Source organism: Salmo salar, chromosome ssa04 (assembly GCF_905237065.1).
Source record: "Salmo salar chromosome ssa04, Ssal_v3.1, whole genome shotgun sequence".
Lineage (NCBI taxonomy): Eukaryota > Metazoa > Chordata > Actinopteri > Salmoniformes > Salmonidae > Salmo > Salmo salar.
Genome location: NC_059445.1, coordinates 53012763 through 53038348, shown reverse-complemented (window position 1 = coordinate 53038348; position 25586 = coordinate 53012763). Strand labels below are relative to the sequence as shown.

Genomic DNA, 25586 nt, shown 5'->3' with positions numbered 1-25586 from the left:
ATGATGCAATTTACCTGGAGTTTAATGTAAACATACGTTGCATTGGAGTTATCTTGTTTAATTAATCCAGGGAAAGTTCTTAATGAATGTAGTGTAGACGTACAAACTAGATAAATAACAAGTCCCTTCGGCCTCTCACATCATCCTGTGGAAAAACAAGGACTATGGGATGCTGGTAAAATAATTGTATTTAAGAAGCTGCTCAGCTTCAAGATCACTGAGTGTGACCTGCACTCACTCAGGTAAGAGGTTAACCCTCCAATAGTGCAAAATTATCATGTAGATTTTGTTTTTTAACAGTTGGATTTCTGGATTTGTCTTAAAATATTTCCGTAGGAAACACTATGTGAATTTGTATAGATTACTCATAGAGATATTATTTATAAATGAGAGTTAAGTGTAAATGTGTGTTTGTTTACAAACTTTTTTGTTATAGTCATCTGATTTCAACAGATTAGTGCACAATATTTGCATTCACTAACACATTTTGAATTCAGTGTTCAATCTTTTGTCTGGAAATGTTAAAGGCCGAATGCAGGCATTGTTTTTCAATATCAAATCATTTCTGGCTTACAAATAAGTACCTTACTGTAATATTGTTCCATAAAAATTGTCAAAAAGAAACAAAAATAGCTTTTCAGCAAAAACAAATTCCTCAAGTAATAATTTTTCTTGGACTGTCTGGGAGTGGTCTGAGTGGGGTGGGGGTTGAATATGTCATCTGAACGGTAATCTGTTATTGGCAAAAAGGTTTGGAACTGTTTGTTATTGGTCTATATTAACAATTGTTACTATATATATATGTATATGTATGTATATTTGTTCATATGTGGCTATGTATATATTCAAAAAATATATATGAATATATATATATATATTTATGAAAAAATATATATGGGGGATTAGAAATTATGCAGACAATTACATTGATGGAAGTTACAATCTATCTGCAATATTAAAGCTGACCTTTAATAATTTTACTTTCAGGACAACTGGGAACTCATGATGTCAGTGATCTCCAGTTGGCAAAGTCGGAGGGCTAGTAAGATGCCAGTTTCCAACTTGGAATTCCAAGTTGGATAACTCTTCAAAACAATGGTATCAATGTATCTCTCTGTCTGCACCAGGTTTGTCTAAGATCCTATCAGGCCCACTGGCCCAGAGGTATGAACAGCACCCAGTCCAGCCCTGTCGCCTTCTTCATCATCCAGGGCCTGGCCAGTCTGGGGGAGAAGAAGATGGTCCTGTTTATCATCTTCCTGCTGGCCTACACCATCATCCTCGGAGGAAACATCATGATCATCTACCTGGTACTGTACATTGTACACGCACAGCCAGAACCAGATCACAATAACATTAGATAGTGATTATGTTATAAGAGAGACCATGAGTTCTAGTTAGTGTAAGTAATCAAAAGGTTTCATTCAGGTCCTCTCACTTAGAATTTGCTCTAAGGGCCCGTAGACTACACTATACTCCTCAGGAGTCAGGAGTCTTGAACTCTTGAGATTTATGGCTTGGGCCCAGAGTTTCCCCTGGTCGAGACATGTTGTCAGGAAAAACTCTCCGCTGGGCCTATCTATGACATCACTGTCTAACCACTTTCTTTATCTCGTCCTAAAGGTCCGGACCGACCCGAAGCTGGGCTCCCCCATGTACTTCTTCCTCCACAACCTGTCCATCGTGGACATGATTTACACAACGGTCACCATTCCCAACATGTTGTCAGGCTTCCTGACTGAGGTCAAGACTGTGTCCGTCCCCGGCTGCTTCATCCAAATGAACTGTTTCATCCACATGTCTGTTACCGGCCGCGCCCTGCTGACCGCTATGGCCTACGACCGCTATGTGGCCATCTGTAATCCTCTCCGCTATGCCGCTGTGATGACCCGCCCCGTCTGCCTGCTACTCATCATTGGGGCGTGGACCTTCGGCGCCATCTGCACCTTCCCAACCACTAGCATGGCAATGCAGCGTTCATACTGTGGACCCAACGTGGTGCGCCACTGCTGGTGCGACCCGTCCTCAGTGAGGCTACTGGTGTGTGGGGACACTCAGGTGGACAGCATTGTGTCACTGTCTTCTGCCCTCATAGCGCTGCTCACCACGGGTGTGCTCATCCTCACTTCCTACATCCTCATCGGTGTGAAGATAGCTAAAATGGGCGCTGCACAGCGACTGAAGGCGTTTAGCACCTGTGCCGCCCACCTGACGGTTGTGTCCATTTCTTACAGCTCAGCTTCATTTGTCTACATCTCCTACCGTGTGGGAAACTTCTCTCCAGAGGTGACCCTCCTCTTCATCCTCTTTTTCCCCCTCCTCCTTTCTCTGTTCCAATGACTGTTTAACTCTACCATCAGACAACCTTCAGTCAACACTGTGAATCTTACATTCACCAGTTGAAGAGTTTGACTGATATTTGCGCCATTACTCCGGTTACCCATGTCCTCTCTGATTTGTTGATGTCTAATGGTACGCAAATGGCATTCCCACCATGAGATGGCACTGTTGTATTAATTGTGTGTAACATACTGATGCTCATCAGTCGTTGTAGGTTTGTGTCAAGGTTGCAGGGCTGTGAAAATCCTAATAACAGAGTTGGGGTCAATTCCATTTCAATTCCAGGCAATTAAGAAAAAGTATACGAAATTCCAATTGTAATTCCATTTTCCTAATTGAAAAGCATTGAGGATAATTGGAATTTCAGAGTACTTCCTGAATTGATTGGAATTTAAATGGAATCCAACCATCCCTCATAATGCTATGTATATGTTTATGGTTGAATATGATCAAGGTCATACTGTTAATAACGTTGTGATAAGGTTAGATAACATTGTGTTGATGTTGTAAGTGCTATCATTGTTGTTTAATAATGTGTAACTTTTAGTTTATTATATTGTGGTTGTGGGTATCATTGTTGCATTGCGGTTGTCTTAATGTTGTATTCATGTTGTGTTATTGTTGTAGGTGCGTATCATCGTGTCGGTGCTGTACTCGGCTGTGACTCCTTTCCTGAACCCGGTGATCTACAGCCTGAGGAACAAGGAGCTGAGAGCGGCCATCAAGAGGGCCTTCTGCCGACACAGAGACGTCTCACCGCAGGGCCACAAAACACTCAACACACTGTCCTGACAGCAAAACATTCAATACAATCCCCTTTAAAATATATTAAATATTCGTGTTTACCATTTGGTTCATGGTGTAGGTTGCACAAATGTATAAATCTGATTTAATAGTTTGAAGTTTATTGATAAGAACCAAAAAATGAAATAACAATTGTACAGTCCTGTTCAATCGCATTGTACAAACTACCAGATACAGTACTAAATGGTATGTGATTATACTTGTTATTAATCAATACCAAAGAAACAACAGTAATTGTTAGGTGATTATTGTGTAAGTACAATCTCGCAATATTATTTCTTAAATATCAGGGAAATAGCACACTGTCAAATAAAGTGTACCAACAGATTTTGTTTTTGTGCCTCTGCCTTCTCTGTAGGCGTCACAAATTAAAATAAAACTTTGTACAATAAAATATTCTATGTTGGTTTGCATGTGGAAATTAAATCTACAAATGATTCATGGAACACCCCCCCAAAACTTTGCACCACCTAAAATAAATGTCAGTTTGAAAACATACAGTAGTGTTCTTCCTAGTTATGTATTTTACAGTAGATTTGCATTATGGCAGGAATTAGGATTTTTTTCCATCAGTACTAACCCAAACCGGGGCAGCTGTATGTTTTAATTGTTACAACACGCTTTGAATATGCATACCATCAATGAAATAATGGCTCTCAACTAATGTTAGGGTCCAATTCAACAGAACCCTTACAGGTCCCTCAGGTGGTGGTTGAGAAGAAACTCCACCCTTGTTTTATGAACGCCACACACATACACTGCAGTTCTCATTATATTATAGATTATTTATTTTCCCATCAGATTTAACACAAAATCCTGCGGCTACCTTGGCTCTGTGAACACTCTAAATATCCACTGTGTAATCTCTTTAGTCTGTAAAGCATATATTATGTGGTTGGCACAGGTAGGGACCACACTACCCAGCACACTATTCAGTTTGCGCAGGTCTGCATAAGCTAGGAAGTGATGGAGGATGAAACTGGTAAACCCACATCCCAGCACAATATGGTAGACCAGTAAGCGTGTGCTACAGGTTGTCAGCGCCTTGCTGTTTAAAGAGGTGTTTCTACTACTCAGACAAACAATGGCAATCTTCAGATAGGTGAGACTGATGCTGCCTATGGACGAGACAAACAGCATAACAGTAAATGTTAAGACATATATGTTATTTATGAACACGCTCTCGCAGGAGAGCTTGAATAAGGAGGCGCTGTCGCAGTACGGGTTAAATATGTTAGACCTACAGCGTGATAGGCGGATGGTGATGCCCAGGCGGATGGTGTCCCCTAACAGACGAGGTATCATCACTCTAGCCCCGACTATGTTATTAAGAGACACGTTTCAGAAAAGGATGTACATGGGATGATGCAGGCTCCTCTCCATGGAGATCAGTACTATGAGGCCGATGTTGGCAACGAGGTGAAGACATAGATAATAAGGAAGAGGATTAGGTCAGGGTAGGTGGTCTGTTGAGTGACCTTTAAAAGATTAAAGGGACGTTCAGGATTTTATAACTTGATAGAAGAACTGTAATCCATGATTTGTTTTCTTTAAACTTATCATTCCCGAGACCCATCTGACTTTCATTTATCTGCATATTTATATGTTTTTTTTTTTTTTTTAAATGATTAAAAGGAATTTATATGAATGCTGTAAATACAGAAATTGTTTGCTCAGTGGGAAATGAATATCCAACTAGTCAGTGACAACTGTGTGGAGTTTGTGACAGCAACTATGTGAGCTTATTACAGTATTATAGACACTACGTCCTGGGATTTCCTATGCTCTTCTATGAAGAACCCCACCCTTACCTTCTAACGACTATTGTGTAGCTTGTGAGCGTCATATAGAGCACAACATGTCACATGAGAGTCTCAGCTTTTCATAGATAGCTTTTGATTGTTCGCAGCACAAACAATTCGGACTTGGCCTAGGGTCCTTGGCCTAGGGTCCCTTCAGGATCTGCCCTTGTCTCACAAACACCTTTCTAGCTCAGCCCCCATTAAACACACAGACTAATGGTATCAACGGATGCAGAAGAAATAGACAAAACTTATGGTACAAGCCAGAAGTGTCACAGTTTCTGTGTTATTTGATTGTTGTTTCCTTAGGTTACCGCTGGAGGGTTTCCCTTACCCTGTTTTCTAGTTTTCAGGTTACCCTGATTATAACTTATTGGATTCTCCTGTGTTTATTTACCTTCTCTGTTCACCTGATTGCCTTGTTATTTAGGTTCCTCAGTTGGTCTGAATCTTTGCTTAGGTCTCATGTTTTATTAGTGTGCTCTTGTGCGGTTGCCTTGTTTCTGTTAAGACTAAGTAAAAGTTCTGGGTTTATCCTTACCCCTGCTTGCTGTGTTTCTCTGCGCCTGGATTCGAGTTCGTACTAGCATTATTGGTACAGTAGTCCTAAGCCTACAATGGACCCAGCGGAGATTTTTCAGTCGTATGAGGAACACTCCGAATTCCAACATTTATGGTCGGCTCTCACCCACCATGGAACTGTGATTGGATGTGCATGTACATGCCTAGTGAAATAAAGGTTAAATAAAAATACAAATAAATTGGTTGCCATGAGGGGTGGCTGCAGACATTGTCGGATGATTTAAGAACCGTCCGCACCGTCTGCAGACAGGACAGTCGGTAGCAACGGCTGCTTCACCTGTGGCTGTTCCTAATCCTCCACTCCCTACCAGCTCAGCCTCTTCCTCCCTTTGGGAGCCTCATCTCCCGGCACAGGAGCACTATGAGGGGCATCCTGGGAGGTGTCGTGGGTTAATGCTCCAATGCTCACTGGCCTTCGAGCTGCAGGCAACAACGTTTCCCACAGAGCGTTCCAGAGTGGCATACGTCATCTCCTTGCTCTCAGGACGTGCTCTGGCCTGGGCTACGGCCATATGAGAGAAGCAATCAGACATTTGTGTTAGTTGGCAAAGCTTCACCCAGGAGATGAAGAGGGTTTTTGATCACGCCATCAGTGGCAGGAACGCTGCTAAAAGACTCATTGTGCTTCGGCACGGCAGCCAGAGCGAAGCAAATTACACAATTGACTTTCGGACACTTAACGTTGAAAGCAGTTGGATACAGAGGCACATCACTCAGCCTTTCTAAACGGACTCAGCGAGGTTCTCAAGGATGAACCGGCTTCCCGGGACAACCTTGACACTCTGGATGAGCTTATCATTCTGGCCATCCGGATTGACAACCGGCTTTGGGAACGTCGTCGTGAGAGGACGGAGGGGTTCAGAGTTGTTTCCAGTGTTTCGGGTTCCGCTGAGTCTGTTCCACTGCCTTATGCTGCGTCTGCTTGTCCTGTAACCCATCAGAGTCCTCAATTCGGCTCTAGTTCTCCTTCATATCCTTCAGAGGAGCCAATGCAATTGGGACGCACCAGGTTTCCGCTCTGGAGAGATGGTGCAGGGTTAACAAGCAATGTTGTCTTTACTGTGGTCAGTCTGGACATTTCTATGCCTCCTGTCCCGAGCTGATGGGAGGCATAGAAATGTCACCTGTGGTGAGACAATGGGCTGACGGGAGGCATAGAAATCTCACCTGTGGTGAGACAATGGGCAGTTGGACATTCCTGCTTTCATAGACTCTGGGGCTACCTGTTTTCTGGATCACATTTTAGCTCGCCAACAGGGGCTGCCTCTCACTAAGCAGGAAGGTCAAACCCTAGGGTCTGGGAAGGTGAAGCAACTCACCATGCCTATTTAGCTACGAGTTCTGGATTATCATGTGGAGTTTATCCAGTTACATTTGTTGGACTCTCCTGAGCTTCCCCCGGTTCTTGGACATCTGTGGCTTTCTATCCATAATCCTCAAATTGACAGGCCCTTGGGAAGAGTTCTGAGATGGAATCCTTCATGCCAGTCCACCTGCCAGCAACTCTCTCCACATCTTTCCAGCCCTGCTCGTCTGGAGGCTTCTGATTCTCCTGTTCCCCGGCTGGGGATGACAAGCCTGATCTTTCCCGTGTACCTCGGGATTACTGGGATCTGGGTCAGGTCTTCAGTAAATGAAGGGCCAGCGAACTGCCTCCTCACAGATCCTACGATTGTGCCATCGACCTCCTGCACGGCACCACTCTTCCGAGAGGAGGGCTGTATTCTCTCTCAGGTCCAGAGACTGCAGCCATGAACAGTTAAATTAAGGAGGCGCTGGCGGCTGGTTTTATTAGGCCGTCCACTTCACCTGCAGGAGCGGGTTTTTTCTTTGTTGGAAAGAGGGATGGGGGATTCCGTCCCTGTATCAATTACCGGGGTTTAAATAACATTACCATCAAGAACCGTTACCTTCTTCCTCTTATGTCGTCAGCCTTTGAGAGACTCCAGGGAGCTACGTTCTTTTCAAAATTTGATTTAGGGAATGCGTACAATGTGGTGCGCATCAGACAGGGCGACGAGTGGAAGACAGCATTCAACACCCCAAATGGACATTATGTGTACCGTGTCATGCCGTTTGGACTTACAAATTCTCGGGCCGTTTTCCAGGCCCTGGTTAATGATGTGCTGCGCGACTTCCTTCACCAGTTTGTGTTTGTGTACCTGGATGACATCCTCATCTTCTCCAGGTCCATGGTTGAACACATCCAACATGTTCGCCAGGTCCTTCAAAGACTCCTCTCCTCTCGCTTTTTGCAAAGCGTTCAAATGATCTAAAGTTGTGCTGTTGCAACTTCCTGTAAACACACAGTCCAGTTCAAAGTGAATGGCAGGCCTGTGTGGCAAATTTCTTGTTTGCATGAAGGCCTACTGTAGCTCTGATTGGCTATGGTGCACCGGTCTGCGTAGACTCCGTTCCTGGACAAGACAGGTTTCTTTTACTGCAGTGTCTATTACCTTTCAAAGTCAAATGGCAAGTATATGCCACATCCTCAGATTATTCAAGAGTGGGAGGACGATATGAAAAGATGGCCACATATCACCAACGAAGACATCTTTAATTATTTATTCTTGTTTCTCAGTGTGGATGGGACAGAGATGAGGAGCTACAAAAGCACAGAGAAATATCAACACCTCCACAGCGGCAAAGTTGGGTGGGGGCTTATTCACTGTCTTGTGTACCTCAAAGCAGATGTCCAGCCCAGTCAGAGCAAACCACACCATCCATCTGCCTGGATTCTTGTATCATCTGTCGGCATAGTGGATACTGCAGGATGTTCTTCTGTTGCAGGGCAGGTCGAAGACTTGCAGTCATGCAGCTGCAATACTATGGAAGGTAGCTAGCTCACTGACATTTTATTTATCATAACTTGCCGTTTCTATGACTGATACTTTTGATGTTAGCTAGTTACTTAGCTAGCTGATTATGATGATACCATATCACTCACCAGAACTGACAACGTTAACTGTTACAACATGCACACATGGTTCTTGGTTTCAATGGCTCATTGTGTAAGTATATCAATCTAATCTCGAATGGCAATGAGGTAGGTACAGAATCAAGGTGAGTTTTACAATGAAATAGGAAATTACCAACACAATCTAAACTTTTTTTACCCCCTTTTTTCACCCCAATTTCATGTTATCCAATTGGTAGTAGTTACAATCTTGTCTCATCACTGCAACTCCTGTATGGACTGGGGAGAGACGAAGGTCGAGAGCCATGCATCCTCCAACACACAACCCAACCAAGCCGCACTGCTTCTTGACACAATGTCCATCCATCCCAGAAGCAAGCCACACCAATGTGTCAGAGGAAACACCGTACACCTGGCAACCTGGTCAGCATGCACTACACCCAGCCCGCCACAGGAGTTGCTAGTGTGCAATGAGACAAGGATATCTCTGCCTGCCAAACCCTCCCTAACCCAGACAATGCTGGGCCAATTGTGCGCTGCCCCATGGGCCTCCCGGTCGCAGCCGGCTGCGACAGAGCCTGGACTCGAACCCAGAATCTCTGGTGGCACAGCTAGCAATGAGATGCAGTGCCTTAGACCACTGCGCCACCCAGGAGGCAAACATAACCTAAACTTACTAGTTTAAAGGGAACTGTGTAAACCAGTCAACTGTGAACACCATGTAAACGAGTGTTCCATACTGTAATTGACTATTCTAACAATAGGTGCAGAATGCTGGGTATGGATGTTTGACAGGGGTGTCCTGTACAGATGAGCAATGCCAGTGGAACTCGGGGACCCAGCGGAATTTCACTCCAAAATGATTGAGCGGGATCTGTTTTAAAGGTCACAAACCAAATTACGAGTTCTCTGACAACACCCCAGCCACTTCTCCATCTATACCTCCAACTCCTGTGTACCACTCCCACAACGCACTTAAGAAGAGTTTGGAAGGGGCCAATGTTCCAGTGGGGAGCCTTCTGCACGAGTGCATCAAAGCTAAACCAGTCATCATGTTCCAGCAGCAGCCACACAGCTACAGCAGCCTAATGGTGAACATGGCATCAACATGCAGTGTCAGAATGCTTGTCATTTTATTACGTTTTTGCTAAGCTGGAAGAGTGTAAACGTGCCAGCTTGGGAGAGGTCACTAAAGGACAGAGTTCCTTGACGCACGTAAACTTTGAATCACTGCTAGCTCAGCACAGAAATGTCCTGTGCGCACCTCAACAAATCCCTACAAGTTTTTGCAGGAGCTCTCTTCCCCAGGTTCCATGGGAACTCAGCAACCACATATGGCAAGGAGAACGGGCAGGTGGCCTACACATGGATGGGAGAGCTGTGGGTTTAGTCTGGAGAGTAGAGGCACAGTAGTGTGTCAAGGAGCCATGGCTTTCTGCAAGCCCAGATGGAGTGTTAAACTCTCAAGAACTTCTAGAAATCAAATGTCCTGTTCTGAGTAAGTCTCTGACTGAACTGTTTTCTGGCAAACTCACCAATGTGAAGCTGGTGGATGGGGTTCCTCAGCTGCAACCTAATGGAGCCTGTGGGTACTACATGCAGAGGCAAATGGGCATGTTCTGCACAGGACTGGAGAGATGCAAACTACTGTCTGGGCTCCATCCGGGCAGGTTGTTATTGTTGATGTGAATTTCAATGCTGATGTTATCCCTGAACTGAAGACATTCTTTTTCATACATATGCTGCCAAGGACAGTATATGAGTTCCAGTCAAGCAGACTAACTCTGTGCTCCAAATATGTTAAACTATGTGTTTTTAAATAGTTCTCATATTTTGTGCCTTCTAAAGCTCTCTCTGTCAGCTCTACCTTATTATCTAAGGATAACATTTTTTTGGTCTTGCACAGTTCTCTTCATAAGCATATGTGGTCTCAACAGGCTATTCTGTTACGATGTCACCGAAGAACCATCTACTATCCCCGGCCCGCTAGCTTTTCTGAACGCTGTGTCCCCTGCTCTCCTAGCGTAGTAGTGACTACCGAACGGCACTCTGACTCACCTATTGCTGCTCTTTTGACCCTTACCGAACATAAAAGGCACATTTTGCGTGAATCCATGTTTGGGAACTTGTGATAGCATTATTATATTTGCATAATTGTTTTATGGCTTGCCTTGTACAGCTCTCTTCCTACATGTTTATCTAATGCCTAAGGATAACTTCTTATGATTTATGAATATTTTAATTGTTTAGCTCTTTTCATATGGCACTTCATGAACTAAGCATTCCGTAACTCATCTTGCACTTGGCAAATTATGGTGTTAATAAAAACACTATGAAATTCCACTTTGTTGACATTTTCTTTAATACTTAACATTTTGAAATGAAGGAATAGGAGGGTTTCAAATGTGTTTTCAGTTAGATTCTGGGTTTGGTTTTCAAGTGGCACAAATCATGAAAAACAATGTGGCACTTGATAAACAGTTGTCTTCCCTCTCGGTCTGTTAGAGACATTTTGGTATGATTGCAGCACCATGCAGGGGTGGATAACTCCAGTCCTCGAGGGCCTGATTGGTGTCACACTTTTTCTCCATCCCTAGCAAACACAGCTGATTAATCAAACTGCATTCTAAACTGAAGATCATGATTAGGTGATTATTGGAGTCAGGTGTGATAGCTGGGGCTGGGGAAAAATTGTGACACCAATCAGGCCCTCGAGGACTGGAATTTGCCCACCCCTGATCAAGGTGGATCCCTGTAATTATCAGGAACAGGCAAAGGTACAGTACATGTAGGAGCATTAAAATGAATCAGATTAAACAGGAAACTATATACAGTATATAATTAAGCAATAAGGACCGTGGGGGTGTGGTATATGGCCAACATAAATCAAATCAAATTGTATTTGTCACATGCGCCAAATACAACAGGTGTAAACCTTACAGTGAAATGCTTACTTGCAAGCCCTTAACCAACAATGCTTTTAAGAAGTTAAGAAGAAAAATGTGTTCAGTAAAAAATAGAACTAACAAATAATTAAACAGCAGCAGTAAAATAACAATAGCGAGGCTATATACAGGGGGTACTGTACCTGTACAGATTCAATGTGCGGGGGCACCGGTTAGTCGAGGTAATTGAGGTAATATGTGCATGTCGGTAGACTTAAAGTGACCATGCATAGATAATAAACAGAGAGTAGCAGCAGCGTAAAAGAGGGGTCTGGGTAGCCCTTTGATTTGCTGTTCAGGTGTCTTATGGCTTGGAGTAGAAGCTGTTAAGAAGCCTTTTGGACCTAGCCTTGGCGCTCCGCTACCACTTGCTTTACAGCAACAGCACTCCCTCCTCTAAAAAGTTTGGTGGTCAAAACACTCCTGCTCCATGAACAGCTTCCTTTTCTGTCAGTTATTGGGGCATCCCTTACCGAACATAAAAGGCACATTTTGCGTGAATCCATGTTTGGGAACTTGTGATAGCGATAGCGAGTTAGTTAGCTAAATGCAAACTATTGTCTGGAAGTGTTTAACGGTAAGGCCCCCACAAAAAAAAACTAGAGACCCTGCCCATATTTCTGTTGAAAATGAGGTGAATAGAATTTTCACAAATTCTTTAGTATTTGTTCCACTTTAACTAAACAATGGAAGTTGCACAATCCATGACTACTCTGTAAATTAGCTTGACATGCTAATAAATAATAGAAACAAGTTGAGATAAAAATTACTAAAATAACCTTTTTATCTTCTGAATCAGATCATTATCTTCTGAATCAATTCTCCTGTCTTGAATGTAGAAGTTCTATTTTGCTATCTCACAAAATAAATGTGATCTCTTTGAGAAGTTCAGTCAGTGAAGGTCGTCTCCATGGTAACCAGAAACTCATTCTTCTGTACATGCCTTCAAACTACCGTACAACCCCATAAGTATGCCCTAACCTAAGAAAAACGTTTGAGGGTATTGTTCCCCAATGCTGGAAGGGGGCCTCTGAGTGAAAATGTGAACACCCTGGCCTGGAGGGTGCAACAATTCAACACCAATGTCAGTTGGCTTTTCAAAACAAGAGAGAGAGAGAGAGAGAGAGAAAGAAAGAGAGAGAGAGAGAGAGAGAGAGAGAGAGAGAGAGAGAGAGAGAGAGAGAGAGAGAGAGAGCGATATCAGAACAAGAATTCATACATATTATTATTCCTACAACCATTCGTCATACAGTCACTTTATTATTATGAAACTTGTTGAAGATTTTCTGTCTGATCTCTTTGGTCTGCAAACCGTAGATAACAGGATTGAGCCAAGGAGGAACCACATTAAACAAAATGGCTGACAGTTTCCTGTGGTCGGCCCACTGAGGGAAGCGATGGAGAAAGATGATGATGAAACCGGACACCAGCATGATGATGTACACAGACAGGTGTGTGGAGCAGGTCTGCAAGGCCCTGCTATTCAGAACCCTGTTTTTGTTTCTCACACACACCATAGCTATCTTAAGGTATGTTAGTGTCACACTCCCTATGGAGGACCCCAGGAGTAGGATGGTAAAAGTGAGTCCATAGATATTGTTAATAATAACACTTTCACAGGAGAGCTTGAATAACGAGGCATTGTCACAGAAGGGGTTGAAGATTTCAGATCTGCATCGTGACAGGCTGAGTGTGAGGCCCAGGAGGACCCCCACAAGCAGAAAGGCAGACCCCCAGGCAAAAACAGTCAGTTTTGCGATCATCCTGTTGGTCATGATGGTGGCGTATCGCAGGGGGTTGCAGATGGCCACATATCTATCAAAGGCCATGATAATCAGTATTGTATGTGATGTTGTGCCAAAAATGTGGGCACAAAATGCTTGGATGGCACACGCAACGTCATTAATGTAGCGGTCTGGGCTTGCCACAAATATGTCACTCAGCAAACGAGGGACGATAACCGTGGCTCCAAGAGCGTCATTGAGAGGTAGGTTGCAGAAGAGGATGTACATGGGCTGGTGCAGGCTCCTCTCCATGGAGATCAGTAGTATGAGGCCGATGTTGGACACCATCGTGAAGATGTAGATGATGAGGAGAAGGATGAAGGCAGGGTAGGAGGACTGTTGAGTGACCTTTAACCCCTCCAGGAGGAACATGTTCTTAGGGTAGGTGTGGTTCTCCATTCTCCACCCAGAGTGAATGTCACAACCTGGAGGAGAATGCAATAAAGTTATTGAATAATAAATACCAAATAAATACCAGTGGTATTATGACTTTAAAAAAAGGTCTACCAAGCAACAAATACAATTTGATAATCCTTGTTCATTACCTTGCCTCTCATTAATATCTCTCATTAAATACTTACTGTTTTAGAACAAATACCTTCAATATATTTAACCAAATGATTTCATGAAAAAGTGAAGAAAGTAACCAAAAACAAACCAAAATAATATATTTCACAAAAGAGAACAACAACTGACTATAATTCAATGTTGTATAATTCAATAGATGTAGATACAATGGACACAATAACACTTTCAACTCTAACATATATAAAACATCAGCATCACAACAAGCACATTAGATAACATAAGGATTGTCCCTGACATAAATTGTTGAAGTATAACACTAACAAAAAGGGTGAGATGATCTTCCACAGGGTCCTCCCTTTGGTTTCTGAGTTCTCTTCCACCCCTCAAGACTGAAACAGCATCACAGCCTTTTATCCAAAACCCTGAACATGGTAACACTCCCAACCCAAACTCCCAAACATGGTTACAAGGTTGGAGGCCTCTGGTGAAATCAAACTACAGGAAAAATAATTGGCAACCGCTTCAGATTGTAACTTGAGTGATGCAGGCTTGTCCATTTTGGCATTGTGCGTGCAGTAAATTTTTCATGTTAGTTTTTAAAAGCAAAATGGAATCCCATTGCCCTTTTTAGGAAGAAGTGGATGATTGTCATAGGTGGATGAAACAGAAACAGGATTTGAACCCCAGTCTCCAGTAAGGGATATGTGTTCTTTAGAGTTGACGGTTTTACCACTCAACCAACCTCTGTCACCTCATGTTTCTTTTTGACAGTTATGTATATAAATGATGACTGACAGGGTGCACTGTTTTGAAGCCACTGCACCACAATGTTTGTTATCCTCCACTATTGTTTGAAAGGTTTTGGAAGATATAGAAATGCATTTATTAATGTCTACATTCATTTTTGCCAACTATTTTATATTACAGACTCATAATTAATGCATACTTTTAAATTATATTCCGTGAACAAACACATTTTTGTGAAAACATTTTCCTTAATCCTTTACTGAAAATACTTTGGATACTGTACATTCAGTAACATAATAACAATATTTATGGAAAATGTGAGGTAGGTGCAACGTAAGACAAAGAAATGACAAGGGTTTGCGTAAAAGGTCTAACTGGGATCTCCAAGTGGTCACACACCTCTCCAAAGTTTGCACTATTACTAAATTCACGAGGTTCAGCATTCCACCATTTTACAAACATGTTGGCAGGGGTGGTAGTTGTTAGAGATTTGTATGAGGGTTTTGGTGTGGATGGTGGTCGGGGAGGCCGGCCCTCAGTCATGAACTGTTGTTGTGCTGAGTCTGCTGGCAGGAAGTGAACGTGTAGCAAACCAAACCTCATTAATCACACATTTTCAGTACGAATTATACAGTGCCTTCGGAAACTATTCAGACCCCTTGACTTTTTCCACATGTTGTTATGTTAATGACTAAATAAAACAATTACCCCATAATGACAAAGCGAAAACAGGTTTTCGGAATTTTTTGCAAATGTATTAAAAACAGAAAACAGAAATACCTTATTTACATAGGTATTCAGACCCTTTGCTCTGAGACTCAAAATTGAGCTCAAATGCATCCTGTTTCCATTGATCATCCTTGATTGGAGACCACCTGTGGTAAATTCAATTGATTGGACATGATTTGGAAAGGCACACAACTGTCTATGTCCCACAGTTGACAGTGCACGTCAGAGCAAAAGCCAAACCATGAGGTCAAAGAAATTGTACGTAGAGCTCAGAGACAGGATTGTGTTGAGGCACAGATCTGGGGAAGGGTACCAAAAATGTCCTGCAGCATTGAAGGTTCCCAAGGTCCACCTGGCTACCTCTACCCCGGTCAACAGCCCTGCAACCCCCACAGCAATTTGCCCAAGCCTCCCCCATTTCTCCTTCTCCCAAATCCAGTTAGCTGATGTTCTGAAAGAGCTGCAAAATCTGGACCCCTACAAATCAGCCGTGCTAGACAATCTGGACCCTTTCTTTCTAAAATCTGCAGAAATTGTTGCAACCCCTATTACTAGCCTGTTCAACCTCTCTTTCGTGTCATCTGAGATTTCCAAAGATTGGAAAGCAGCTCTTCAAAGGGGGGGACACTCTTGACCCAAACTGCTACAGACCTATATCTATCTTAACCTGCCTTTCTAAGGTCTTCGAAAGCCAAGTTAACAAACAGATTACCGACCATTTCGAATCCCACCGCACCTTCTCCGCTATGCAATCTGGTTTCCGAGCTGGTCATTGGTGCTCCTCAGCCACACTCAAGGTCCTAAATGAAATCATAACCGCCATCAATAAGAAACAATACTGTGCAGCTGTTTTCATCGACCTGGTTAAGGCTTTCGACACTGTCAATCACCACATCCTTATCGGCAGACTCAACTGCCTTGGTTTCTCAAATGATTGCCTCGCCTGGTTCACCAACTACTTCTCCGATAGAGTTCAGTGTGTCAAATCGGTTGGCCTGTTGTCCGGACTTCTGGCAGTCTCTGTGGAGGTGCCACAGGGTTCAATTCTTTCTTGGGCGACTCTCTTCTCTGTATACATCAATGATGTCGCTCTTGCTGCTGGTGAGTCTCTGATCCACCTCTACGCAGACGACACCATTCTGTATACTTCTGGCCCTTCTTTGGACACGTGTTAACTACCCTCCAGACGAGCTTCAATGCAATACAACTCTCCTTCCGTGGCCTCCAACTGCTCTTAAATACAAGTAAAACTAAATGCATGCTCTTCAAACGATCGCTGCCCGCACCTGCCCGCCCGTCCAGCATCACTACTCTGGACGGTTCTGACTTAGAATATGTGGACAATTACAAATACCTAGGTGTCTGGTTAGACTGTAAACTCTCCTTCCAGACTCACATTAAGCATCTCCAATCCAAAATTTAATCTAGAATTGGCTTCCTATTTCGCAACAAAGCATCCTTCACTCATGCTGCCAAACATACCCTCATAAAACTCACCATCCTACCGATCCTCGACTTCGGCGATGTCATTTACAAAATAGCCCCCAACACTCTACTCAACAAATTGGATGGAGTCTATTCCAGTGCCATCCATTTTGTCACTAAAATCCCATATATATCCAGAACGCCGCAGCCCGTCTGGTGTTCAACCTTCCCAAGTTCTCTCACGTCACCCCGCTCCTCCACACACTCCACTGGCTTCCAGTTGAAGCTCGCATCTGCTACAAGACCATGGTGCTTGCCTACGGAGCTGTGAGGAGAACGGCACCTCCATACCTTCAGGCTCTGATCAGGCCCTACACCCAAACAAGGGCACTGCGTTCATCCACCTCTGGCCTGCTGGCCCCCCTACCTCTGCGGAAGCACAGTTCCCGCTCAGCCCAGTCAAAACTGTTCGCTGCTCTGGCACCCCAATGGTGGAACAAGCTCCCTCACGACGCCAGGACAGCGGAGTCAATCACCACCTTCCGTAGACACCTGAAACCCCACCTCTTTAAGGAATACCTGGGATAGGATGTAGTAATCCTTCTAACCCCCCCCCCCAAGAAAATATATAGATGTACTATTGTAAAGTGGTTGTTCCACTGGATATCTTAAGGTGAATGCACCAATTTGTAAGTCGCTCTTGATAAGAGCATCTGCTAAATGACGTAAATGTAAATGTAAATATACTACCCACCACTGCGACCTGGACGCTCTCGTTGGCTGGCCCTCGCTTCATACTCGTCACCAAACCCACTGGCTTCAGGTAATCTACAAGTCTCTGATAGGTAAAGCCCCACCTTATCTCAGCACACTGGTCACCATAGCAGCACCCACCCGTAGCACGCGCTCCAGCAGGTATATCTCTCTAGTCCGGACTGGAGGGCGTCTCTGTCGGCTCCGGACTGTAAACTGTCGCCGGAAGCTCTGGACGGGGGACTGTCGCCGGAAGCTCTGGACGGGGAATGCGCACTGTAGGCCTGATGCGTGGGGCTGGCTTTGGAGGTGCCAGACTAGTAACACGCACCACGGGGCTAGTGCGAGGAGCAGGAAAAGGACGTACTGGACTGGGCAGGTGCACTGGCGGCCTGATGCGTGGGACTGGCTTTGGAGTGTCCAGACTAGTAACACGCACCACAGGGCTAGTGCGAGGAGCAGGAACAGGACTCACCAGGCTGGGGAAACCTACTGGAGGCCTGGTCCGTGGAGGAGGCACAGGATAGACCGGGCTGTGGGGGAACACTGGAGATCTGGTGCGTAGGCTTGACACCACTCTTCCAAACTCAATGCCCACTTTCGCCCGGCACGGGCGGAGCGCAGGCATAGGATGAACTGAGTCCTACCAGCGCCCCAGAGACACAGTACGCAGAGCCGGCGCAGGATACCCTGGGCCGAAACGTTGCACTGGAGACCAGACGCGCTGAGCTGGCACAATCCGCCCTGGCTGGATGCCCACTCTCGCATGGCACTTGCGGGGGGTTGGCATATAGCGCTCCGGGCTATGAGCGTGTGCTGGAGACACTGTGCGCTTCACCGCACAACACGGTGCCTGACCAGTACCACGCTGCTTCCGGTAAGCACGGGGAGTTGGCTCAGGTCTATCGCCTGACTCAACCAATCTTCCCGTGTGCCCCCCAATTTTTTGGGGGGCGGGCTGTCTCTTCACCTCCCGAAATGGAGGATATAATGCCTCATACCTCTGTCGTTCCCTCTTAGCTTCCTCCAGCTCCTCCTTCGGGCGCTGGTACTCCCCATCCTGGCTCCATGGACCCTTACAATCGAGGATCTCCTCCCATGTCCATGACTCCTTTTTACCACGCTGCTTGGTCCGTTGGTGGTGGGAAGTTGTGTCACGTCGGTTGAAAGGAGAGGATCAAGGTGCAACGTGGTGAGCGTACATATTATTTTTATTAGAAAAGACGCCAAACAAATCAATAAACACTACCCAACAAACCGTGAAACTAAAGGCTATGTGCCATAAACAAAGTCAACTTCCCACAACACAAGGAGGGAAAAGGGCTACCTAAGTATGGTTCCCAATCAGAGACAACGATAACAGCTGTCCCTGATTGAGAACCATACCCGGCCAAAACATAGAAAATAAAGAACATCGAAAAAGGAACATAGAATGCCCACCCTAGTCACACCCTGGTCTACCCAAAATAGAGAATAAAAAACCTCTCAATGGCCAGGGCGTGACACTGAGTTGTTGTATGTGTCGAACTGCTTTGCTTTATTCTTGGCCAGGTCGCAGTTGTAAATGAGAACTTGTTCTCAACTTACCTACCTGGCTAAATAAATGTGAAATAAATCAATACAATTAAAATGGGGAGTGGAAGTTCACTGCATATCAATGACCACTATCTCAGCCATAATCATGATGTCAAGGATATTTATGAGGACTTTTTTTAATGCAAAAAAACATAAAAATGTTTATGCACTGTGGCTGACGCAACAGATCAGAATGTTTAGCTTAAAATGTTGATAAACTATTAGGTAATTTCTTCACATTATAAGCGCAGCAATGCGCACATGGTAGTAGGCTATAAGCGCAAATCTTCCATTAGCACAGAACGCCATAATCAAAAGTGACCACAAATGCAATTATGCATTTAATGCTTTCATTATAAAGGTGCATTTTATAGTGAAAATTATCTTCCCCAAACTTGAAACTCACAGGCTGTTTATGTATGCCACTTAGGCTCTACATCCCTTGTAAAACAGATTAATGTGCTAAATTTAAATAAGTTATTTGGCCACTTTGAAGAAGGCTGTGATAACATATAATTCACAAGTGATAGGCTAATATTGTCACACATCAGGCTATTCTTGTCTTTACATATACTAAATAATATATGTGTGAAATTTGTTTTGATTTAGAATGGACCATTATCAGCCTAACCTATAGAAAGCTGATGGGATAGGATGAGGAAAACACTATCAAGTCTCACTTTAATTTCACATGTTCCAAGTCAGTCAGATGGGTCTCCTGTAGGAAAACAATCGGTACCTTTTCGCTTTTATGCTGAGCCAATACTTTTGGTCTTAGTGGTTCAATCTGTGGTTGAGTCTGTGGTTGAAATTCACTGCTCGACTGAGGGACCTTAGAAGATAATTGTATGTGTGGGGTAAATAGATAAGGTGGTCATTAAAAAAATCATGTTAAACACTATTATTGCACACAGAGTGAGTCCAAGCAAGGTTTTGTGTGACTTGTAAAGCACATTTTTACTCCTGAACTTGGCTTGCCATAACAAAGGGGTTGAGTACTTATTGACTCAAGACATTTTACAATTTTACAGATTACAATTGGCTCATTCATCCCCCTCCTCTCCCCTGTAACTATTCCCCAGGTCGTTGCTGTAAATGAGAATGTGTTCTCAGTCAACTTACCTGGTAAAATAACGGTAAAATAGAGGTAAAATAAATAAAATAAATAATTTAGCTTTTAATTTTTTAGTAATTTGTATACATTTCGAAAAACATAATTCCACTCTGACATTATGGGGCGTTATGTGTAGGCCAGTGACAAAAAATATAAATGTAATCCATTTTAAATTCAGACTGTAAAAGTCAAGGGGTGTGAATACTTTCTGAAGGCACTGTAGGTGGCCAGTACCAGGCAGAATGGGGGTAGTCCTGGCTTCGAGGCACAGCTTAGCTCAAACACAATGGGTCACGTAGGACACGTTCTCCAACCGCAACATCAGAGCCATGTAAAAAGCACAGCACAGGAGGAGCCTCCTCAGAATACACATGCTTTAGAGACAGAGAGTGAGAGGGACTTGTGTACGGTCCCTTATAACCATGAAATCTATCCACAATGTGCTTCTCATTGATAATCTGCACAGTATAGTCAATTTAATCTTGTATTATTTTGACAATGTTATTTTGCATTGCCTATAATTACAATATTCATTGTAAACTAGTATCTACCTGTCTGAGAAGATGGTGATGAAGTCCTGTCTGGGGGAGAGGTGACTGTCCTTTATACTCAAGGAAGTTCAATGTTCTGTTCAGTAATATGATGGTTACCTGTTCTGTTCAGCAATGGATGCTTAGAATGATAATGTGAGTGTCCATAGGAATCTATTGAGCTGATGCTAAGATCCTAACCAAATCGGTGGCTATAATCCAGTAACATGCAGGAGGCGGAAGATTATGATTATTCTCCTGACAGGGATTCCCAGGGTGTCAATATTGAGATGACATTGTTTTTGCCTGGCCTATCACAGAGAACATTATCCATACTGGTCATTAATGGCCCGCATTCATAATAAGCAGAAGCTATTCCACTGCTTTGCACCACTTTGCCAGAAGGGTTTTCCAGACTCCATAAAAGCAGACTTTGGCCTACAGTTGGACATATAATTCACTGTGTACCTATGGACAGAGACTCATCAAGGAAATCAGTCATATGTGTACTACTCCTAAGCAAATGGAGAGGGTAAGTGCTTGCAGGGAACGATAGAGGAAGGAATATGGGCCTACCTGTCCTACCTACCACAAGACCTCAACTTACATGACCTCTCTTGTGGCTTAAATCCCTTTTCCACTAGAGGGCAAAACCAGAATAGTGAACGTATGGAATTTTTAAAAAGTTTGCTCTACATCACTCTCAGAGTGACCTATGATATATGGAAGGATATAAGGATGGATCAACTCCTACTAAAGGGGACAATATTTGTATAAAGGACAGTCACGTCTTCCCCAACAAAGACTTCATCACCATCTGCTAAGACAGGAAGAGAGCGGCACAGATACACAGCTCGACGGATCTGCAAGGCATTGGGCAAACTCAACTGAGGTCACAGTAGAAGTGAAATAAAGTCAAAGGTGATAGATGATATCAGGATGGACATTAAAGAGTACATCTAATAGTTATTAGATAACTAGTGGACAGTACACAGCTCTCTCTCTCAATCCCTCTCTAAAGCATGTGTATTCTGAGGAGGCACCTCCTGTGCTACAATTTTTACAGGGAACAATGAATGGAGCCAAGTCCTTGATGAGAACCTGCTTCAGAGTGCAAATGACCTTAGACTGGAGTGAAGAGTTACGTTGCAACAGGACAATGACTCCAAGCATATAGCCAAAGCAACGCTGGAATGGCTTCAGTACAATAATGTATGTAAAAGTCCTTAAGTGGCCCAGCCAAAGCCCAGACTTGAATCCCATTGAAAATCTGTGTTAAAACTTGAAGATTGATGTTCACCCCCGCTACCCATCTAAAAGAGCTTGAGAAAATCTGCAAGGAAGAATTGGAGAAAATCCCCAAATCCAGATGTGCAAAGCTGATAGAGACATACCAAGACGATTCAGAGCTGCAATCTCCGCCAAAGGTGCTTCTAGAAAGTATTGACTCAGGGGTGTGAATTCATATGTAAAGTAAATATTTCTGTATTTCATTTTCAATAAATTTGCAAAAATTTGGAAAAACATGTTTTCACTTTGTGGTTGGATGGGGAGCGTCGCTGAACAGTTAATTTCATGGTGTCTCCAGAGATGTTAGATCGGGTTCAAGTCCGGGATATAGCTGAGCCACTAAAGGCCATTCAAAGATTTGTCAAGAAACCAGTCCTGCGTTGTCATGGTTGTGTGCTTAGGGTTGTTGTCCTGTTGGAAGGTAAATCTTCGCCCCAGTCTGAGCACTCTGGAGCAGACTTGATGCTTGGCATTCAGGCCAAAAAGTTAAATCTTGGTTTCATCAGAACAGATAATCTTGTTTCTCACGGTCTGATAGTCCTTTAGGTGCCTTTTGGCAAACTCATATGCCTTTTACTGAAGAGTGGCTCCCGTCTGGCCACTCTTCCATAAAGGCCTGATTGGTGGAATGCTTCTGGAATGTTCTCCCATCTCCACAGAGGAACTCTGGAGCTCTGTCAGAGTGACCATTGGGTTCTTGGTCACCTCCCAGACCAAGGCCCTTCTCCCCCGATTGCTCAGTTTGGCCGGACGGCCAGCTCTAGGAAGAGTCTTGGTGGTTCCAAAATTCTTCCATTTAAGAATGATGGAGGCCACTGTTTTCTTGGGGACCTTCAATGCTGAACCAAAACAATTGGTACCCTTCCCCAGATCTGTGCCTCGACACAATCCTGTCTCGGAGCTCTACAGACAATTCCTTTGTTTTTGCTCTGACATGCACTGTCAACTGTGGTACCTTGTATAGACAGGTGTGTGCCTTTCCAAATCATGTCCAATCAATTTAAATTACCACAGCTGGACTCCAATCAAGTTGTAGAAAACATCTCAAGGATGATCAATGGAAACAGGATGCACTTGAGCTCAATTTTGAGTCTTAAAGCAAAAGGTCTGAATACTTATGTAAATAAGGTAATTTTGTTTTTTATTTTTAAAACATTTAAAAATGGAGTCTGGTGCTCTCTAATGTGTGGATAGGAAACTGGACTGCACTCTGGTCAAAGAGTGATGACAGACACATAAGCCTAGTCTAGGAGTTTAATGATGAAACAGAGTATACATTTGATATTTGGACAAAAACGCACAAATATCCCTGCAAATGAAAATGGTAAGATCTCCACGAAAAGCCAACCAACTGAGAAATAAGATTTGTTTTTTATACTAACAAGTGTTTGCCATGGTTAATAATCCAATAATAATTGGTAGGACATATGAAAGGAAACAACAAAGACCTTACCGGAATCTCTAAATGAAAATACTGGCAGATCAATAAAATATCTTTATAGATCTACTTGATTTTTTTTTTTAAAGGGGCTTGTATAGAATGTGATCATTTCGAAAAAACAGTTTTTGCTTTGTCATTATGGGGTATTGTGTGTAGATTAATGAGGAATGTTTTTAACTTAGTCCATTTTACAATTAGGCTGTAACGTAACACAATGTGGAAAAAGTGAAGGGGTCTGAATACTTTCCGAATGCACTGTATGTTCAATGTCCACGTACGTCTGAGTCAGACAGGGCTCACTGGGACAGTGTTTGTTTACATTTACAGTGTTTACAGTGTTTAAACATCGGAGTAAAACAAGCTTATATTTTGGCTTCTGGTGGAGCTCATGGAGCTTGTATATCATTAATTTCTAAGTCCAAAAATGTATGTAGAAACTGCGGATTCCAGCTTTAATAACTGAACCCCCATTATTGTGTCTCAATTTTCAAATACATATCAGAAATGTCTGTGTGTGTACAGTATGTCAAATACATATCAGAAATGTCTGTGTATGCAACTCTATATGTTTCTTACTATGCTTGTTGTTTGAAGCAGGGTAAGGGTAAATTAAAATTAAGTTCACTCAATTCAGAAAGAGATTTTAATTAAAAAAAGGAAAAACTTGAAATAACAGATTCCATTTTCAGTCTATTGAGAAGTAGATTATGGAATGATATTAGTGCCAACAGAAATTTGAATTTCAGTTTACTTGATTGGTTATATCGGAATTGACTCTAACCCTGTGTAGGCATATTGGTGTGTAAGAGTGACTCTGCTGTTTCATCACACATGTTTGTTTGTTTGTCAGTGTTGCATCTTTTTGCTGCAGTAGAGAGGCCATGTCTGACTAATGAGTACCCCAGTCACAGTCACAAAGCCACTAATCCCGCCATGTAACACCAGGGGGTTGATGAGGCCTCTATAGGGACACAGCCTCAAGAAAATATTCTGAGTATGTAACATCTAGCACTCCGAATCAGGTGATTCAATCTTTGGTTCTATGAGACCTAGAGTACTGTCCAGTCATATGGTCATCTGCAGCAAAACAATTTACAAAAACCTCCAACTCACTTAAAACAGGGCTGCCAGATTGGCTCTTCATTCTTCTATGAATGTCAACCAAATGCATCATAATCTCTCATGGCTTCCTGTTGAAATTTTTTTACAATCCAGTCTTTGGGTTTTCTTTATAAATGCTATATTCTTCAAGGAAACACAGTATTTTTCAGACCATAAGTGTATACGAGCAAAAAAACATAACAATTAAACCAAACAGGCAAGAGAGTCGGGTATGGTTGAGCCAAAAGGCTATTAACCCTCTGTTTCCCCCATGTTTGTTGTGCGTGATTATTTCTATGTTCAGTTCGGTTCATGATGGCTGGTTTTTTGACGGGTGCATTTTCAAGCTGATTTAAGTAAAAACTCTAACTAATTAATAACTTCACCATGCTCAAAGGGTGTCTGCTTTTGTTTTTACCAATCTGCCAATAGGTGCCAGTCTTTGCAGGGCATTGGAAAACCTCCCTGGTCTTTGTGGTTGAATCTGTGTTTGAAATCCACTACTTGACTGAGGGACCTTACAGGTAATTGTATGTTTGGGGTACACGGAAGAGGTACCGTGCATTCGGAAAGTATTCAGACCCCTTCCCTTTTTCCACATTTTGTTACGTTACAGCCTTATTCTAAAATCGATTATATACAACATTTTATTCATCAATCTACACAAAATACTCCATAATGACAAAGCGAAAACAGGTTTTTAGAATATTTTGCAAATTAATAAAAAAAACAAAAATGTATTAAAAACAGAAAACAGAAATACCTTATTTACATAGGTATTCAGACCCTTTGCTATGAGACTCGAAATTGAGCTCAGGTGCATCCTGTTTCCATTGATCATCCTTGAGATGCTTTTACAAGTTCACCTGTGGTAAATTCAATTGATTGGACATGATTTGATAAGGTCCCACAGCTGACAGTGCATGTCAGAGCAAAAACCAAGCCATGAGGTTGAAGGAATGGTCCGCAGTGCTCCGAGACACGATTGTGTTGAGGAATAGATCTGGGGAAGGGTACACATTTTTTTTCTGCAGCATTGAAGGTCCCCAAAAACACAGTGGCCTCGATCATTCTTCAATGGAAGAAGTTTGGAACCTCCAAGACTTTTCCTAGAGCTGGCCGCCCGGCCAAACTGAGCAATCGGTGGAGAAGGGCCTTGGTCAGGGAGGTGACCAAGAA

At 43.1% G+C, this 25586-nt stretch overlaps 2 protein-coding genes and 1 pseudogene across 2 annotated transcripts; 1 reads left to right on the top strand and 2 right to left on the bottom strand.

The window, feature by feature from the left end:
* Positions 1-1102: 1102 nt before the first annotated feature.
* Positions 1103-3608, top strand: LOC106603567 (olfactory receptor 1052-like). The gene is made up of 3 exons (XM_014197424.2): positions 1103-1310; positions 1624-2286; positions 2968-3608. Exons 1-3 carry the CDS (start codon positions 1167-1169, stop codon positions 3130-3132), a joined length of 972 nt encoding a protein of 323 aa, XP_014052899.1. The 5' UTR covers positions 1103-1166; the 3' UTR covers positions 3133-3608.
* Positions 3609-3966: 358 nt separating this feature from the next.
* On the bottom strand, positions 3967-7741 carry LOC106603427 (olfactory receptor 8U9-like; annotated as a pseudogene).
* Positions 7742-12554: 4813 nt separating this feature from the next.
* On the bottom strand, positions 12555-13636 carry LOC106603568 (olfactory receptor 52N5-like). The gene has a single exon (XM_014197426.2). It carries the CDS (start codon positions 13571-13573, stop codon positions 12635-12637), a length of 939 nt encoding a protein of 312 aa, XP_014052901.1. The 5' UTR covers positions 13574-13636; the 3' UTR covers positions 12555-12634.
* Between the last annotated feature and the right edge of the window lie 11950 nt (positions 13637-25586).

Excerpts from the sequence above, each read along its gene's own strand:
- LOC106603567 (XM_014197424.2), top strand. The coding sequence starts at position 1,167 with ATGAACAGCACCCAGTCCAGCCCTGTCGCCTTCTTCATCATCCAGGGC. Across the intron at positions 1,311-1,623 it reads ACATCATGATCATCTACCTG|GTCCGGACCGACCCGAAGCT; the intron begins GTACTGTACATT and ends CTCGTCCTAAAG. Across the intron at positions 2,287-2,967 it reads TGGGAAACTTCTCTCCAGAG|GTGCGTATCATCGTGTCGGT; the intron begins GTGACCCTCCTC and ends TTATTGTTGTAG.
- LOC106603568 (XM_014197426.2), bottom strand. The coding sequence starts at position 13,573 with ATGGAGAACCACACCTACCCTAAGAACATGTTCCTCCTGGAGGGGTTA.